Source organism: Buteo buteo, chromosome 19 (assembly GCF_964188355.1).
Source record: "Buteo buteo chromosome 19, bButBut1.hap1.1, whole genome shotgun sequence".
Taxonomy (NCBI): Eukaryota; Metazoa; Chordata; class Aves; order Accipitriformes; family Accipitridae; genus Buteo; species Buteo buteo.
In genome coordinates this window covers 10551810-10571076 of record NC_134189.1, presented here as the reverse complement: position 1 = coordinate 10571076, position 19267 = coordinate 10551810, and the positions used below count along the sequence as shown (strand labels likewise).

The 19267-nt window shown below is 38.8% G+C and overlaps 1 protein-coding gene across 1 annotated transcript in view; it reads right to left on the bottom strand.

Moving 5' to 3' along the window:
* Nucleotides 1–1057: 1057 nt before the first annotated feature.
* SYT10 (synaptotagmin 10) overlaps nt 1058–19267 on the bottom strand; it is a 35894-nt gene continuing 17684 nt past the window's right edge. Inside the window, exons 3-7 of the mRNA XM_075050871.1 lie at nt 16507–17071; nt 4373–4493; nt 3840–4011; nt 2238–2367; nt 1058–1129 (exon numbers count right to left, since the gene is read on the bottom strand). Of these exons, the coding sequence (XP_074906972.1) occupies nt 1058–1129; nt 2238–2367; nt 3840–4011; nt 4373–4493; nt 16507–17071 (1060 nt within the window). The remainder of the gene's footprint in view (nt 1130–2237; nt 2368–3839; nt 4012–4372; nt 4494–16506; nt 17072–19267) is intronic.

Genomic DNA, 19267 nt, shown 5'->3' with positions numbered 1-19267 from the left:
CAATTTTTTGAAGAGCTAAAACGTGTTAAATCAATCCCTTTACTTCAGAGCATTCTCTTATCTACAGTCTGACCTGCGTCAAGACCAAGCAAGGACTGCATGATGCCAGCAGCAAATGGGCTGCTCCAAAGGGGCTGGATGCACCTCATCAGGAGACACCTACATCTCCGTGGAGCTGCATCAACTTCCACACAACTCATTGCAGACACATTAGCTTTCCACAACGATACCCGTACGTGCGCTGGTCAGTGCCACGCAGAGACATCCGAGCCAGCTCTTCATCAGCCGGTGGGCAGCTGGAGCAAAACGGCCACTGAGTACAGCCCCCGGCCCGGGCGCACTGCCTGGGTGTTTCGCTGGACAGGCTAACGAGTTCTCGCAGGGGCAGCAGGCATCTTGATTGCTGGAAGATTATAACTGCATAGATCCAGTTGTAAGACCTGTTCCATTAAGGCTGAACTAAAACCCAGTGAAGCCGGTAGGGTCTTTCCCATCGGCTTCAGTGGGCTTTTGATCAGCCCTTCCTCCCTGCCCAAGGAATGAACTGATTTTCCAAAACTCAAAACATGACAACAGTTGTTTTTTCATGCAACAGTCAGTTTGAAGTGTTATCTTGAGAAGTCATACAGGATTTAGTGCAATTTAGAAGAAATTTACTACATAAGCTATATATGACTATTTGTTCTCTCTCAAAAGAATTAGGTGTTACAAGCTGCAGTGGTTTTGAATTGCTTAAGGGATTTTTTTTCTGATTTCTTTGTCTATGCAAAGATATAGGTCATATCAAAACACTGCTTGGATATGACACTGGACATAGGCCAGCGAGAAAAGAGGTGAATGAATTCGTATGAGGAAGGGTTATATTTGGCTCAAGTCAACTTCATTCATACATTAAGAAATTATTATAAACTGTAATATAAGACTTAGAATAGGAAAAATGTATTTTAATAAAAAAATATGGATACAGTTCATCTGCGGAAGCCAAACCTTCTGTTTATGTAGATGTGAGCTACAAGGGAGCTTTGGACACTGAACACGATGAATCCACTCTTGTTCCCTAGGGCGTAAGCGGTGGTTTTGGTGATGAACAAGATCCCTGGCTATCAAAACTGGTTGCTCGGCCAGGTAACTGCAAGAAAAGTGTTAGTTTTACAAATGTCGTCATATCTGGCTGTGCATCACACTCATTTCAGAGGATGAAAGACTCCCTCAAAGAAGAACACAAATCACATCTAGACCCTTTCTGGATCAAAGTCTCTTGCAGAACTAATAATGGAAAGACAATTCCTAAAACGACTTCCTAAAAATGCTTCTGACTCATTTCACAGGAGTGGGTTTATTTCACCAATCAGGGATCGTACCTCTGCCTCCAAACTTACATAATTCAGAGAGCTGAACCTCTAAAAAGAGGCTTCTCTGCTGCATTGACTCAGTTTCCTTGCCCTCACACTCTTCTGTAGGTGTTTTACTGAAGCCTTGCTCTTGGGCTTTTTCTGCCTCTCACTGGACATGCTGTGCAGCCATGTGCTACACCATGGGGAAACCTAATGGACCGTGATACCTCAGACCGCAACTCATTTTTCTACAGAGATTGCTTTTGGGAAGGGCTAAACAGTGTGTCCTCTGTGTCCCAGAACAGGGCCTGCTGCTTCTTGAAGCTTCGATATGCATCTTTCTGAATCCAAAGCTGTGAGCATTTTGCACGCAGAAAACCGGTAAGATGTGGCCACAGCAGGTTGAAGAGAGACCAAGCCCAGGCACTTGTACGTATAATCCCCCATGCATTTGAATAAACTTCCAAAAAGTGTCTGTTTGAGTAACTCTGAAGGTACCTGCCCGTATGTTGCCTCAATTTAGCCTAATTAGCAGGCCAGTTTCAGATTAATTTTTTTTGCAACATAACTATTCGTGTTAAAGGTTTTTGAATAGGAAATGATTGCTTTAGAAATACTTGCAAATGGTCTCTTCTAAGTGGATGTAAGCTGCTTATCATAACCTCTGGAAATTTTAAATGTCTTAATTTAATCTTACAATACTGTCAGCACATCATGGAAACGTTTGAAATGGCACATTTAAGTAATCAATAAACCCATGCAACTAGATTTAGGTTGTGTTAAGGATCTTATAGCTGCTCCATAGATGCTGCACTGATTTTCATGATTCTCAGAAGCACCTAAGTGTGAGAGAGACAAAAAAATTCAATATACTGAGAAGGAGAAAATTTCACTACTTCTTACCTCTACCAGTGGATGCCAGTGAGTTATTGGTTTACGTGGGTAAGCCAACATTTCATTCCAATGATCTCTTCCAAGCCCTTCAGCATCAATTCCTGTCCGACATACCCCAATGACCTCATTGTGCCCTACTCTGAGAATTGCAGAGAGGCAGAATTTTTTTTAATAAAAATAGTTTTAATAACATCTGATGTATAATTCTGTTTACTGGTTTAGTGCAGCACAGAATACATGCCCAAAGTTTTCACATTATTTATTACAGATATTAGTTTTAGTGGTAGTATAGTAATATTAAGTTCTGTAATGGTAGCATCAAAAACCTCCAGCCACTACCAGAGTGCTTCTAGCAGTTATAAAATAGCAATGAAAACTTAACCCTTGCCATTAAAATGTTACAACTCAAAAAACATAAGGATAGAAAAGGACCATAATGCACCAAATTATCTAGAAGAAAAGCATGCTTAAATTTTGTGGGAGAGGAAGGTGAAGGAAAATGGTAGGGAATACATTTCCTGCTGCAAATCCTTCAGACATCATTTCACACTATATTTCCCAGCTCTAACTGCTGTGGTCATTGGAACTTCAGTCAAAAATGTGAAAAGCAAGAGGCATAGCTGTAATAGGCTATACCTTAATACTTCATACTCCTGGAAGTGCCATAGACTTGTTGAGGGACTCCAGAAAGTAATTTTCTCTACGTGGCCTATATGTACCTTAGAATAATGTTTCCTAACTTCCTCTTAGCAAATGCTTTGAAAGGAGCAACTAAAGAGGACTGGCAGTATGCAAATTGCTGTGCTCTTCTGCCCCTAATGGCATCACAGTGCCCCTTTCACATCTGACTGAGAAAGTCTTCCTGACAGAAGTTGGAGGATGATCAGAAATCTGATGGCAAGGAAAAACAATTTGAAGATTCGTTTTACTAAATTGGACTTTCACTGTTTATTTGCCCTGCAATCTCAGGAGCTCATTACTAATAGCACTTGAATGAAGCAGACTTGGCTCGGGCATGTTTCTGTCAGTCAGTGTCTAGTTTAACCTGCACTCCTTGAGCCACTCTAAGCAGGATTCTCTTTCTGTCAATTCTAGGTGAGGACACAGATAATTGAGGCTCAGGTATGTTATCAGTGAGGGCTAAACCCAAAGGTTACAAAGCTTCTTTATTGAGTCAACCTAAGAATTAATTATGACTTAATTCAATGAGGTAATTAACATCTAATTCTTTTTTAATCATCCAAATTTCCTTTGATTTCAAATACCTGCCATTTAAATAGAAATTAGAGGTGTGAGGGTCTTTTTTAAACTGGGAGACATACCTGATTTATAAAGCTTTTACATAGTCCGGCCACCAGATGGGGACAGAAATGTATGCCAAGGCTAGTGGCCCGTAAGAAGATTGAGCCATGTTTCTTCCTCATCACAGTTAAAATGGCCTGAGCTCTAAAAGGTGTCGAAGCTTTAAACCTTTTCAGGAAAAGACCCAAAGGCTTTATCTTTTGTGACACTGAACCTACTTGAAAGTTCAAGGAGGTGGAAAGCAGTCGTTTGCAATGATCAAGTAACTTCTCGCAGAAGATTAATGGTCAGAAAGCAAACTGTGCTTACCGATCGTAATCCATCACTGCAATGGAGAGGCTGACCTGGTCCACATTCTCTGGAGGGATATCAAAGATGATGGCCTCGTTATAAACGGGATTGAGCGTGTTCTTCTTCGTGGTCGTTTTCCGCTTTTTCAGTCTTCGACCCTCACACATCAGTGACACTTTGACATATGGATCTGAGTAACAGATAATCAGTTGTGTGCATTTGGACTCAAAGTCATTCAAATGTGTAGCATAAAAGCAATATTTTCTTGTCGGAATGTCATATTGAGAAGACAAAAAATTAGAAAGATTTTAATGACCCTGGCAAACACTGCTTTCAATGCGCTGTCAATGCAAAGGAAAGGTGTAGGCATTCTGAGCAGACATGCTGACTGCCAGACCAAAGATAGCCAGTAGATCTGAACAGGGCCTGTACCCATTCTCCTGCTACTTCCATTTCACAACCATGTTAAACACACAAAACCCCAAGGAGTTCTTATTTGTCCCCTTCCTGAATAGACTCTGCCTTGTTATTTAAAAGAGAGGTAGATTCACCTGATGCGCCAGTTATATCCATTGCTTTGAGATTCCTACATTTGATGACTGTTAATGTCATTCTCCCAGCAGTAGGCAAATAACAAAGGGAAAACATGATCTCACCCAAATCTATGCTTTCCTGAAAAAGAAAAGCAATGATTAGAAATCTGACCATCCTGCAAACAGTTCCGTTCAGATCATGCAAAATTTAGAATTCCTTTTTTAACATGGAGAGACTTCTTTTGCAGCCTCAGATGCTTTTGAAGAGGTCACAAACAATTTTCGGAAATTATTTCTATATTTCTTATTTTTATAAAATATGGAAAGAATGCCAACAGGATAATATTTTAGTGACAGGATCTAGAATTACTAAACTGAGAAATTAAAACAAAAGCAGAGCCAAAACTTTCTGGATTCCTGATATGCTTGTGTTGAATCCACACAAATGAATTCACACAGTCTGCTGAATGTAGAATGTCAAGTTCTGCTCTTGAAAAATCTCAGACTCCCTCATCCCCAACAGAAGGAAATCTGGTAGGATATTTAGATCACACACATTTACATGCCTATTAGCCACTGGAATTCATGTAGGAGATTTATTTCTGCACAAAGGTATGCATACGAAAGGTTTATGCTATCTAAGTGCTTTGAAAAGAAGAATGCACTTGTAAAAGTTGCTAGCTTTATTGCTCTTACTGTGCTTTGAGGGGTTGTTCTGTTCTAGAAGAAAAGCAAAGTAAAGGAGTAGCACCTACAACTTCCCCGGCTTAACAGCAGCTTTTTGGAGGATGATATACTCAGAAAGATGGATAAGGTCCATATGAACCTTACTAATCCTCATAAAGAGATGGTTTCTATGTTGAGACAATGTGCTGTGAATTCATGCAATATGATGTTGCTATACAGTTCAGATGGTACAACACTTGAGAAATGTAATCTAAGGAAGAGAAGTTCCTTCCGTTCTTATTTTTTTTCTCTTCTCACAATTATATAATTATCCAAATACCACAAAAGTTTAGTTGTTGAGATGTTAGTTATGTTCTGAATTGTTCCTGTTTTTGTAAGATTTTAAATAGACGCCCCCCAAAAAGCCCAAAGAAAATTGCATATTAAGAACAACTCAGGATTTTTAAATATGAGCTTGTAAGGAGTGTGTAAGGAAGTCACTTCTGTAAGGCAGCCACTCTCAAGCATGCTCATGTGATCTCAAAGGACTTTTTTTGACTACTACTAAAAAAGCTTATTTTTAATATCTCAGCTTTAATATTTTATCTGTCAAACCTACAGCTACCCTGAGAGTATAAAATTTGTTTGAGAACTGCTGGATTTATGGTACAGCTGTTCTAGCATCAGAAGGCAAGCATGATGTATTTTTAAATGATATGTACTAAAATAATGATTGCTGTGTAGATGACAAATACATTACTTATAGTTATGAGACAGACTGGGGCTTCTTGTTCACATTTTTCAGTTGTGTATATGAACAGTTTTATTGACTTCCTTTGGGTTAATACTCTGTCTAAATTGAAACAGGTACTTCAGATCTTTCTTGAGTAAAGATGGACTTAATCACATGCTTCAAGGTTTTTGTTTTGTTTTGTTGTTTTTTTTCCCCTGCATTGCAGACTTTATATTGAAGAATGCAGTTTTCAAATAGCTTTGAATTCTTTGTTGCACTGTTAATAAAATATTGACTTTTGTGTACGTTGGTCAATTCACATGTTCAGTCATTTTGCTGGGATTCTGTTCTGAGAATTAATAGATTGATAAGCATACACTTGAACATATGCTGTGGGCAAATTTCATGCTTGTCAGGATTTCAGATTTCTCAGGATTTCAAAATGATTTAGCTCATTCAGTCCACATAGGATAAATACAGCTATTTGACATCTCCTTAGCCCAACCCCTTACTTTGCCACACAGAGCACAGAATTTTGGGCCACAGAGTACATTAACAAACTCACTTTCTGTTTCAGAAAATACAAATAAAACTTGAACAGATTAAGTGTAATTCTTTCACTCATTTGTTAAAGTGGCAAGTGCTCTCTCTATATTTTACGTTTTTTGTCATATCTGAAATCCGGTTTAAGCGCAGCTTCTGTTACTAGCATTACTTTCTGAATTCAGAGTCTGATTGTTGTTCCTCATATCCATATGTCAAAGACATCTCACTCTTGTTTGAAAAGGAAGTATAGTTCCCCCACATCTGGTGCTTCAAAGTTTAAGGCCTATGTTGATAGAGGGGTTGAAGATGGGTTTGATCATAAAACACAGTGGGCAGCTCATAAAAAGGACTAATTCTTCCTTCTTCAGAGAGAGGACTTGTGTAGGTGAATAGGGAAAAAATAATTTTGGCAAGATGGAGTATGAACTTGAATATTCTATTATTTCTTTTTGAAGAGAAATTGGATAGACACTCAAAGGTTTGGTTGAGCTCAAACGATAAACAAGAATACAGACAGGACTATTTACCATGACTTAAATACTTTAAAAGAAGCGTTGCTCAAAATACTTGCAAAACTCCATATGGTGGTTACTCTACCGCACTTTTTTGAAGCGCAGAGAAAAGCATCAGTGTTTAACAAAATGGCAACCATTTGAGGCTTATGCTCAGTCCTTTTTCTTTCCTTTCTGAACACCGCGTACTGAAGTTACATTGAAAAAGAGCTTGGAAAATCCCCTGCAATCAAACCCAGTGTTTCTGACCATGCAATGAATAAGCAAGATGCCTTAATGCAAAAATAAATACTTGGACAACAAATAAAGGGAAGCTTTACGCTCTGCACAGCAGACTGTCCAAGGGGCAGATGTATTGAAGTTACCAGAGCGCTGTAACCTGTGTACTGACTACTGAGCTTGAAGTGGTAAGGGATGGTTTTACGATTGGGAAAAGGCTTTCTACCACTCCACTGTTTATGCAGGCATTTTCTAACACCTGTGACCTATACCTGGAAAAAATGTGGCTTCTGCTGCCCTGAAATGTCTGATTTTCTTATTGTTGAACAATACTCATGTTGCTCTATGCACTATTTCAATAGATAAATTCTACAGTAGTCTAGAATAGGTATTATTTCAAATAAACACTCTTGTCTATATCAGAGACATTTATGAATCACTCATTGTAAGATCAAAGGGCTAGAAATAAAATTAGTAGTTACCCTGCACTAGTCCGTAGACACCATTTAACTCTTCCTGGTGGAGAGAACTGGCTGTCACAGAGTGCCACCAAAGACCAGGAGTTCCCACGGTCCTCAGATTGAGTTAAAGCACAAGTTCCTTCGGAATCCTTTAAACAACTCTGATGATTTTATCTTTTTGATTTAATTTGGTACTACTTCTGGCATCTGATGTTTGTTGACAGTTTTGTAGACAGTGTCTTTTTGGTTAGTAAGGAATAGAAAGTCCTAGTACTTTTAATCAGTTTCTACTCTGAGTATCTGCCAAGATTGGTGGTCTTCATATTTGACTGAACTATATTTTGTTAGGACCTCTACAAGTCACAAGGCAACTGGGGATTAAGATATTAAAATGCATCACTAAAATAAATATTCTTTGGAAATCAATCACACAGGGTGAAGCCCAAGACTAACTAACTTTTAAATGTTCTTTTGAAAGATTAAGATTAATATTATGCATATATTTATACGATAGTATCAGAGACTGGGTATTGGGATATCACCATTCCCCCCACCCACCCACACACACTCTTTTTTTGTTAGCTTGAGCACCAGAGGTTCATGAATTTGGAGCTGAAAACACCGGTTCAGACCTAGATAATGAACAAATTAAGGCTCAGCATTTAAACTTCTCATGGCAGTCTTTGTCTACCACATTGATTATCATGAGTGACATTTTAAAATGCCCTGGATCCTAAGTATTATTGATTTTAATTGAGATTTAAAAATAGGATTTAAATTACTTCAAGATCCCAGTGCTCTAGAAAATTTGTATTTTTCCCACTTTATAATACACTAGATAATTAAGTTCACACAAGTCATCTGACAGGAACCCGTCAGTACAACAAATCTGAGGAAGCCAAGGCACAGACTGCCCTCAACAATCATGTCTGCAGTACAGTCCATCTCAAACAAAATGCAGCTCAGAAGACACAAGCCTGGACTTAGTGGTTGCCATTCATGCATATTTTTAACTATGCTTCGGATTCTCTTACATGTATCATATTAAGTAACTCCCATGAAATTTTTTCTCTTTCCTATGCCTATTTTGAATTTTCTTTCTTCTTCTTAAATTAAACTTAGATTTCATTTAACAGCTAGCTTTACAGGTGCTCATAATGATTCCCCCCCACTGACTACCAATAACGGATACAGAAAAAACAGCATCAAGCACAGCTGCACTAATGCAAAAGGAAGAATTTGTTGGTACTGAATAGCTCTTCTTCTTTTATTTCTCTTTTGTGTACACAAGCCATCATACAGAACGAAGGAACTGGACTAGTGGTAAGCGCTATACCAGCTTCAGTTATTTTTATGGCTTCCAGTTTACCTCACTATCCAATCCATTTGCTGATATGGCAATGGTACAACAGAATAAAACAAAGAAAACACCAATCTCAAATGCATATGTCAGCTATTCAGATGAATATGGATTTTTTTAGCTACAGAATGTAGATTCTTCAAATAGCGAAATTCTCACCCCACACAAGCTGCCACACCTGAGTGGATGTGCTAGTAATTTTTTCCATTAGGTTACCAAGGATCTGTCCACATTCCCTGCTTTATGGGCTCTTGGGAAATCAGTCCAGGGGTTGGCAAAGTCAGATGAAAAAAGGTCCGTATTCTATTTTTTTTTGTTATCAGACCCAATGGACACCAGTGCTCTCATTTTCACACTTATGCCTGTAGAATCATAGAATTATCATAGAATCATGGAATGGTTTGGGTTGGAAGTGATGTTAAAGATCACCTAGTTCCAACCCCCTGCCATGGGCAGGGACACCTTCCACTAGACCAGGTTGCTCAAAGCCCCATCCAACCTGGCCTTGAACACTGCCAGGGATGGGGAACCCACAGCTTCTCTGAGCAACCTGTTCCAGTGTCTAACCACCCTCACAGTGAAGAATTTCTTCCTAATATCTAATCTAAATCTACTCTCTTTCAGTTTAAAACCATTACTCCTCATCCTATCACTACAATCCCTGTTAAAGAGTCCCTCCCCATCTTTAGGTGCTGGCAGGCTGCTATAAGGTCTCCCCGGAGCCTTCTCTTCTCCAGGCTGAACAACCCCAACTCTCTCAGCCTGTCTTCATAGGAGAGGTGCTCCAGCCCTCTGATCATCTTGGTGGCCCTCCTCTGGACTCGGTCTAACAGGTCCATGTCCTTCTTATGTTGGGGGCCCCAGAGCTGGACGCAGAACTGCAGGTGGGGGCTCACCAGAGGGGAGCAGAGTAGAAGTAGCAGCGTTCTACAGAGGCTGTGCTCCCTACTCACAATATGGATAAACAGGGGAGGGATGTGAGGAGAAGTCTGAAGCCCTTGCAGGGGAGCATCAATCACCCTGATTGACTTTTTAGAACTGTTGTTGCTGGAGAAAGCTTTGCTGTCCCTTACTCCAATTAATTCTCCCAGTTGTTTCCATTAAATTCAATAGAAGAGACAACTTTTAGCTAGGAACCTCCACAAATTCAGTGAGGAAGTTAGAGAACCTTCCATGTTCAGGGTAGTTTCTTCTCACATATTACCACCCATAATCCTGAAATGAATAGGAGAAATTATTTACTGACTATACTGACAGCGTAAGAACTTCCATAGTTTCCCTCCTATAATCCCAGACCTTAACTGATTTCCTATGCCAGCCGGAGTGAAAAGCTTATAGGGAGCTGATATATGAAATAAAGTGTCATCTTTGCATCTTTTTTTGATCACAAATGAACTCTAGGCCTTTTTTTTATGGATGCTTGTTTCTTCTTCTTTTCCACTTGTTTTTCAAGTTTTGCAAATCAAACAAAATCTTAAAAGAGCAACTTGCTATGGATTCTTACAATGAGCTATGTAAATGTTACTGGAACTAAAAAATTTATACACTTTTATTGTTACTAGTGTGTCATTAATTTTCATGGTTAAAATGCAAGTATTTGCATAATTAATACTGCATTAGAAAAGAAATCCCCTCAAAACTTCCTTGTTGTTACTTTCATTATCATTCAGATTATCATAATCCACAGTAAGTAATAATTTTTATTCTTAATATCAATTTTAATATCCAGAAATACTTTCCAATTAATTGTAATTTAAATGATGTTTTAAAGATTGAATGTGAGAGTAGCATAGCAAAAATACTAAGGTTGGCAGATATTTATTTTGTACTTGTTTCCTAAACAAAACATTTGCAAATTTTTTTCTCTTCATTTGCCTGCTGTATTTTGAGCAAGCATCTGTATTAACTAATAATAATTTTCTAGATATCAAAGAAGTTATTCAGGCATTTACATTCCTAGACTTTTAACTGTTTCCTTTAGTCACCCTGAAAATTGCTTTTCTGCATAGTATGCAAGTTTAAAGAAAAATGCATTGGCTAACCTTTGGATTACTTGAATACTGCAGTAAGGTAATTCCCCCAAAGGGCAGATTTTTCTCTCTCTCTTTTTCTTGTTCCGTTTAGAAGCATATTATGTGTATTCCTGCTTTCCAATAAAAACTACTGACCTCAAGCTTCAAGAATCAGGGATAAAATAAAACATAATGATAAATGTTGGGGGTTGGATGGAAAGAAAAGAAGAGGGAAACCTGTCCCCTCAGACAGTTAGCTAAGACTGTATTAAGACATTTCTGATTTTGAAGTATAGATCAAGAGTTAAAAGAATGATAGGAGAGAGCAGTGCAGAAATCTACTAGTCTGTCTGTTCTCTCATCTATGCATTTAGAATTTGATGGTATTTACGCTATCACAGAAATTGTCAAAAGCTACATGAAGCTCAAACTGGAGAGCTAATTCTACCAGCTCTCAGGGGGATTTTCCTTTGGAAACCTTGTCCCCACAGCTAATATTTATTTTCCTCTCCTGTCATTCTTTGCATGTCAAATCCAGCTCTTTTTCTTCCTCCCAGCACCACTTATTGATTGAGCTGTTGTCCTGGGAAATGAATCAATGAGGTTTGTGTTTGTTCTTGCCTCTGTGGAAGACAGTATGGAAGCTGTAATGACTGTGTCTTTCGCGTGTGGAGGCTTCATACTTGTTTTCACCCGCCATCCTGATTGCTCTGGGTAAGCGCAGCTGCTGATTGCAGCCCTGATTGCACAGAGAGGACTCCCTGAGATAGCACGCTGGGTCCAGCAGGTTGAACGCTCTCAACAGCACCCCGGGAAGCCTCCTGGGTGCTTCTTTTGTCACTCCCTCCGTACATAACCATCTGTCTTGCGCACCAGGGGGGTAGTTTCATCTTGCCAGGCAGCGAGGAAGCCCATTCCTGCTTCAGAACAGCTGAGAACGGAGGTACTTCTGTGAACTAACCATGGCATCTACCGTCACGTGAACGAACCAAAATGGATGGGGCTTCCCGTAGAAAGATGCTCTTCCAAAGCAGCAATGCCTGGACTGCAAAGAGACTATCTGCAGTGAGAAACTCAGAGGGCACTTAGGGCACAGCAGGTCAGTCAAGCCGTGCTCCTTAGCGTAGCTACTAGGGGACCACCTGGACACAGAGATATTAACTTCCCTTGAGGAAACCATATTCTTTGTTCATCTAATATTTCTTACTTTTAAGGTGTACTGGAAGTAGTAGTTTGCCTCTAGCAAGGCAGAATATTTCAATAATTTTTCATTTCAAATGAAAAGAAATATTCAATAATAATAGAAACCTTCCTCACTTTCAGGAACTGGACAGAAACCCACCCTTTGTTCATCATCTTTTCTAGTTATCACCCAGACCTACAGCACTCCCAAACCTAAAGGAAAAACCTCAACATGTTTCCTGTAAAGACTGACACAGAGTATTCTCTCATCTACTCAGAAGCAGGTGATCACATGAATCCTTTCTATCACTGGCCCTGAGTAGAAATGACAAGTGCCAGCTATTCTTGGCTTTAAAGGGGCTGTTCCCATTATAGAGATGATAAATGTTTCTATACTGACAAGCCTTTACTCTTTCACACCTATTTAACATTGTGTTAAAGCTTTTATGTACCTTCCCAGAAACACTAACAGCCTAAGTCCATTCTGACGAGGATGGCTAACTGTAGGGCATAGTCCACTACATTGCTGGTGATAAAACATTTCCTGATAGTGCTGCTCTTTGAACGCTAGAAAATAGGACAATCCTTATAATGTGGCCTCAAAGTTTGACTATCATTAAGACTTATCTTTGTCAGCTCTACACCACTGTTGCCTTACTCAGAGTAAGGTCTAGTGTGCCAGTTTTTATGTACTTATGAAACAGCAAACTATGGAGATTTCCAAAGCAATCAATCAATTTAAAAAGTGTAATAGGAAGTTACTAAACTTTTACATCCAGAAAGTGTTAGATCACAAGAGGTGGTCTTTTTGTCGAATCAATTTTACAACACTGAATATTTGCACTCAAGTGCTTGTTAGCATTTCCAATAAATGAGTTTCCTTTTTTTTAAAGTATGCAGTATATTTTGATAGCAACAAAACCTCAGAAATGTATGCAAAACTCACAAGCACTTCGCAAAACCAGAAGCTAGATATGTTGACTAAACAATCCATTTGATATTACTTGTTTCTCTCATGTTATGAATTAATTTCCTGAAGTGTATTAAGAATTACAGTATTCCAATATACTGAACAACCTTCACAGGTGGTCCAAAGCTGCCTCTTGAGTTTTTCTTTTTTTTTTAATTAATCAACCAAACAGAAGTAAAGGATGGATTATTTATTGAAAATTCAATCATCCATGTATAAGCAAAATTTAGGGATATTAATACTATCAGATATTGAGGATACTTTTTTTCCACAACTGATTTTACACCAAATTTACCTTGATAATTTAACATTAAGAAAGGAAAATGCTTTAGCACTTACAACAGGTACATGCTACATATTACACAATAGCTGTAGGTTTTCAACACAACATATAAGAGAGAAACAATGATATGAATGAAAAATTAAAGAAACAAAATACAAACTACAAAAGATAATAAATATCAACGGTTGAAAACTGTAAGAATAAAAATGAGCGTGTGTGTGTGCCAATCCCACACTTCTATAAAATAGTTTCAAATTACTATTATGAGCAAAAAAAGGTATTCAAACTGTAGATTCCCACAGAGTCATTGGTTTTACGGCCAAAAGGACTCAGTGCAACCATCCAGTCTGCTTTTCCCCAGACTGTATTTCCTGTACCAAATAAAAACTATTTATGGATGTGCCAGCAAATCTTTTTAAAAATGATGTTAACTACTGACAGAGTCTTTGCATAGCAGAGAATCTCCTGATGTCCAGTGGTAACTTCCTTCACTGGTAAAATGTTGCAGCGCATTTCTTTGGTAAATCTGTTTAGTAGGTCTTCAACTCTGAGACTGCAGAGCCTTGTGTCATAAAAATAGGTTCTTTCCAAGCAGGTAATAGGAATGATTTTTACCCTCACTCTACCTTCTGAATAGAAAATTTCTGACTATGGAAGAAATGTAAAAGACTCAAAGCTGAAGAGAGGCTACTTCTGCTGTGTTTTTTAAGTTTTGGACCAATCCTTTGATGTATCATGTCTACTATTTTCTACCATCTATCATTTAGCAACACCATGAGCAAATCACTGGGTGTAGGAAGCATGTCTGAACAAAAGACTGAAAAAATTCACAGAACATGCAACAAAACAGAGCAGAGGTGAAGAAGGAAAAAGCATAAGAGAAATATATTTGCAGAATGGCATCTTGGTTCCTATGCTCTACTGTGTAAGTAAGGACCTTCCCACTGAGACAGCCAGTTTGTTTTTTAAAGATTCTTTATGAACACCAAAGCATGTTTGCCTGGAGTACAGTTACTTTTCACTAACTGTAGAACCAGCTGGATCTTTTTTTTCAACGCTTAATCGAAGTCCAGTTGACTCTGGCAAGCATTAGTTAGTTATTTAATTGCTAGTTAGTGACTTTGGTAAACTTTAGAACTGGTGTTTAAGACTATGATTTCCCATAGATTAACATCTTATGCACTGTTTATTCCTGTGCAGGATTGTCTCCCTCATCTTACAGTTTCTGAAATGGCAGAACTAGAAAACTTTATTACTAACCAATTTTAATCTACATGAAACAGCTGAAGTAAAACACAAGGCAGCACACTGCACATATACTAACAGGACATTGTATAGGAGGGTTTCATTTTGCTAGGAAAAATCAATTCTATCAGTTTCTTACATAATTTTCTGAGAATAGTGTAAGGCTTGTGAAAGCTGATGCGGCCACTCAATACTAGAAGATACCTCAATTTTATGTGTTTATTGTTAATGGTTAAAGTGGAGGCAACTTATTCACACACGCAGAATACTGTAAACTATACTGGCTGAAAGGCTGAAACCCCAAAACTTCATGCTTTCTCTTAAACTTCATACATAGTGAAACACCAGCAGAGTGAATTAAGCACTATAACTGCATGAGGAAGAGACTTGTATTAGAATTCAGCACCAAGATTAGCAAACATTTTCATCCAGATGTATATCAGTATCTCTCCCAACTGCATAATTTGGTATGGCATTTCAATCTGCTCAAGACCAGTGATAAACAGTCCAGGGATTCTAATTTGCTGAAACCATTCTAGTTATCAGCTAAAAATCTCACACACACACCTGTTGCAAAGGACCAATGAGCATTTAAATCATTACTGAAGTATTACAGATAATATCAAAGCTAGAATAAATTAAAAAAAATTGTTACTGGGCTATTATTCCAAGACCTTAAACACAGATCTAATTTTAAGCTTGAGAACACAGTGCTTAAATTTACCTGAAATCTGAGCTTGATCACACTAAGCATACACAGATGCGGTTCTCTGGAGGTGTGCTGGAGGCTGTTCAGACTAGTTTGGTAGATGCAGCAGTCAAAATAAATAGCTGTTTTTGTGAATTCAAATTTAAAAACTGTCTCCACTATGCTCTGCTCCCTAATATTTCTCCTTCCTTAGGAAACACATTGCTTATGCTCAGACTGATGAGGAAATACCAGTCCTTTGTCCTCCTAGTCATGCAGTCCTAGACTTCCTTATCTAGCAGGTATGAACAGCATGAAAACATTTGGGAAAAGAGGCATGAGAAGTCTCTGGCTCTATTGAAGGGATGGTATGAAGCTTCTGTCACCGAAGTCTACTGCTGCTCTGTCCTCTGCTCATCCCTGATGTGGAAAACCCGTCCATACTCAAACCCAGGGATGACTCAGACTGTTTTGAATATCTCCACAGAACAAGAGATGGAAAAACTTCTATAAATAGCATAATAGTTAAAAAACCACCAAAATCAAAACCCCAGACCAAAACATTTCATATTCCCCCCCGCCTCCAAATTCCAGCCAAGGAAGATGAGTTTGGATTTCAAGGTTAATAAAGACAATGTTTGGAGACTTGCGGTTTTCCCACTGGTAGCCTGTCATCCATCCTGTCATCCATGCACAGGTCTCCTTTTCTTGCTTGTAACAATAAACAAATAATTTATATTTCCTAACTGTACTTGTTTGTGCCTCTTGAATTTTGCTAGTAACCAGCAGCAACACAGATACATCTACTGGGGATCCTAAGCACAGGGCAGCCAGCAATGAACATTTCAGACATCAAGCATTTTTAGCCTCTCTCTCTTCCTTCACAAGATTCCCAACTTATGAAAAACTGCTAACAAGAGCAGGATGGGCCCTGTTCCTCAATAGATGGTCATTTTGAAGGACAGGGTATTTTGCTTACAGGAAAATGTTAATTGTTCTTGTTAAGCAGTGACTTTGTGATGTACTATTTAATTAATAAACCTAATTTACTTTTGCACAGTGAGCCATAAGGGTGACGGTATGTTCCCAGAAGATTTTTTAGTAATTAAATTTTATAGCTTCCTAAGCATCTTATTCTCTATGCTCAAAGGAAAATATTTTCAACTTTTTTTTTTTTTTTTTCTTCCAGACTCTGCTGATAAACAGGATGCTCTGCCACGAACTACAAATAGAAATGAAAATATCACATTAATGGTTTTGGAACACATTACTTACTGTGGTGGCACAGTGGATGTCTTTCCATACATTGGCTTCCCTGGAGAGATCTGAGACTTCAAAAAGGTTATCAAGAATAACTTCCCCAATCATGTCATGTCTAGAAAATCTGTCAAAATCATAAACACTGAAATGCAATTTCCTGTTGCTGAGTTGATCATAGGCTACAGGAAACTGAAAGGTTTCATCAAAGACAGGATTTAATGTCTTTCTGTGAACTCGTGTCTGAAACTTCTTTTTCCTGTCTGGAAGCAGATAAATCTTAACGTAGGGGTCGGATGTTCCTGTGAAGTCTTTAGCAGGCAGATCCAAGGCTTTGACAATTGTGACAGCCAGAAGTTCATTCTCATAATCATACCGGAGAGTGAAGTTAAGTTTTCCACATGTTTTCACATCTTCTTGTTGCCCATCAGAATCCACAGACTTCTGTTTGTAGAGTTCCGGTTTTATTCTCCCAATGCTGGTTGTTGTCTCTCCCCTTTGCAAAATCGGATCTGTTCCCATGTTAAAATCAACACTGGACACCTGCATCTGCCTTGGCAAGTGCCTCCTGAAAGAATTGTGCCTGCACACATACACACACACACACACACACAAAACGAGCCATGGTTATCTCCGGGAAAAGACCTGGCTATTACGAAGTAGAAAATACAAGAAGACCAAATTAGTAAGGGTTCCTCTCTTTAAAATAATTTTAAAATAAGCCCCCACAAATGTTTTGCAAGTGTTAAAACATCCTTGAGAGGAAACGATCATTCAGAATGAACTTCTTGGCCTGAGGGACACCCAGTGTCCTGGCAATACATATATTTATAACTTTGTTTTCAGGCTATGGACCTGAAACTGAATTCAGGTTCTTTCACAGAACAAGATGACAGTGCCAACATTGTTTGATCCCACTGTGCTAGGGCCTGAGTACAGTGTAGTCAGGCTGGAAAAAAATAACTTGCAGAATTTTCATCGGTACTTCCTGGGTTTTGGAGGCATTCTTTGGTGTTTTTTTCCAATTAAATATTTACCAAGCTTCACAATGATCACTGTGAAAGGTGCCTGAAAAGGCCATGTAGACCTACATCTGGAGGTTTTCAGCATAGTGCTTTGCCATCCTACAACATTTTATATACAACTGCTTGGTATTTGCTACCCTGAGGTACAGGCTGCCTCCTCCAATCATACTGGGAACATTTTGTTCTGGCTGCAATACATTTTAAAGTTTTGGTCAACATTTTTCTGTGATAGGTTTTTTTCCTTCTGTTCTCACACTCTGCTGCGGAGTGTATTAGAAAGCTGATTCCTGTGCTCCTAGCAAGAAACAGTATGTTTAAATCCTTGTAATTCTGAATACACTGTTGCATAAGCCTATGTATTTATGGGCTTATCTTGACTCATGGACATGAATGGAAATTTGTGCCTTTCCTACTAAGAGTGAAATCAATGCCTGGCATGCCATACAGCCTTAAAGTAGTATAAAAACACTGGTCAAAAAGGTTCATAGAATTAATCATCAGCAGATGCCTTTATGACCACCCTGTCCAGTTTGATTTTTGGACATTTTCACATTTCCCTGGTACTTCACTACCCCAACAATCTGTACTGGAAAAGCTCACTACCTCCTCCTGTGAGCATACTTAGTTGCCATTAAAAAACAATTTAATTGTCAGAATTTCCTCTGCTTTTTGCAATCAATTGCTTATTAATGCCAACTGCAGCCTTGCCTTATTGCTTGGTTTCCCTGTGGTGTTGTGTTCTGAAAACAAGAGGTGTCACAGCTGTGTGTTTCTTTCTTTAAATCAGAAATGCAAATTGTCCATTTGAAAGCAACCAGGACTCATTTCATAGATATTTGTATTTTTGCTGTAAGTGAAGTGGTTGCAGAAGGCATGAAGCACAAAACTACCGCAGTTCAGCTGAGCAGAGATACAAGAGGGTAATCTGCAGCCATTAAATAATAGACAAGAACGTTTCCCCTTTAGACTGTTTCAGGACTGCTAGGTGCAGGGAGCAGCCCCAGCGTAACGCAGGAATAGGTGGGGGAGAACTTCATATTCTGCATTTGAAGTAGCTCCAAAAAATCCAGGTGTTTTGATCTCAAATTTAGATGAATAATACACCCTCTTGCAACACGTTCTACCCTTTCTTTTTTTTACAGACAGACAAGCTGCAAGATTTTCTTTTCAACATTAAAACTCCCTGAATTCATCATATACAATGTCCACATTGGAATGGAGTGAGGAGTGGAAAGGCCCTAACGAGTCAGAAAAGTACAATATTGTTCTCAGGGAGTTTCAGGGCTGTCCTTGTGCCTTTGTCCTCTGAGAAGTCCAGCCTTGTAGGTGGGCTAAACACAGGGAAGGAACTGAACTCCACCCAAAATGTAGTGGCTACAGACGTTTGGGCATGCAGCAGTTTAGGCGCTGGCTCTCTAGGATTTTTGTCTCATAATGATAAGTCTGGGAAGACCTGCGCTACTGCTACTTCTCTCTGTGCTAATGAAACGTGTGCAGGTAGGTCTTCCTGAGTGCTCCTCACACCTGCAGCTGTAGCACTGAGATGCCCAGACCATCATGTTCAAACCCTGCTGTAGGCAAGCAGTGGAGATAACTGCCATGCAGGGGAAACAGTGACGACGCTGACTGTATGGCATTTCCAGTTTGAGTGAAAACAGATACAGGACAAATTCTCTTTTCCTTGACTTCTCTTGCATTTATGAAGATCTGGATTAATACTTGTAAAAGTGACATATAAAAAAAAATCTATTATT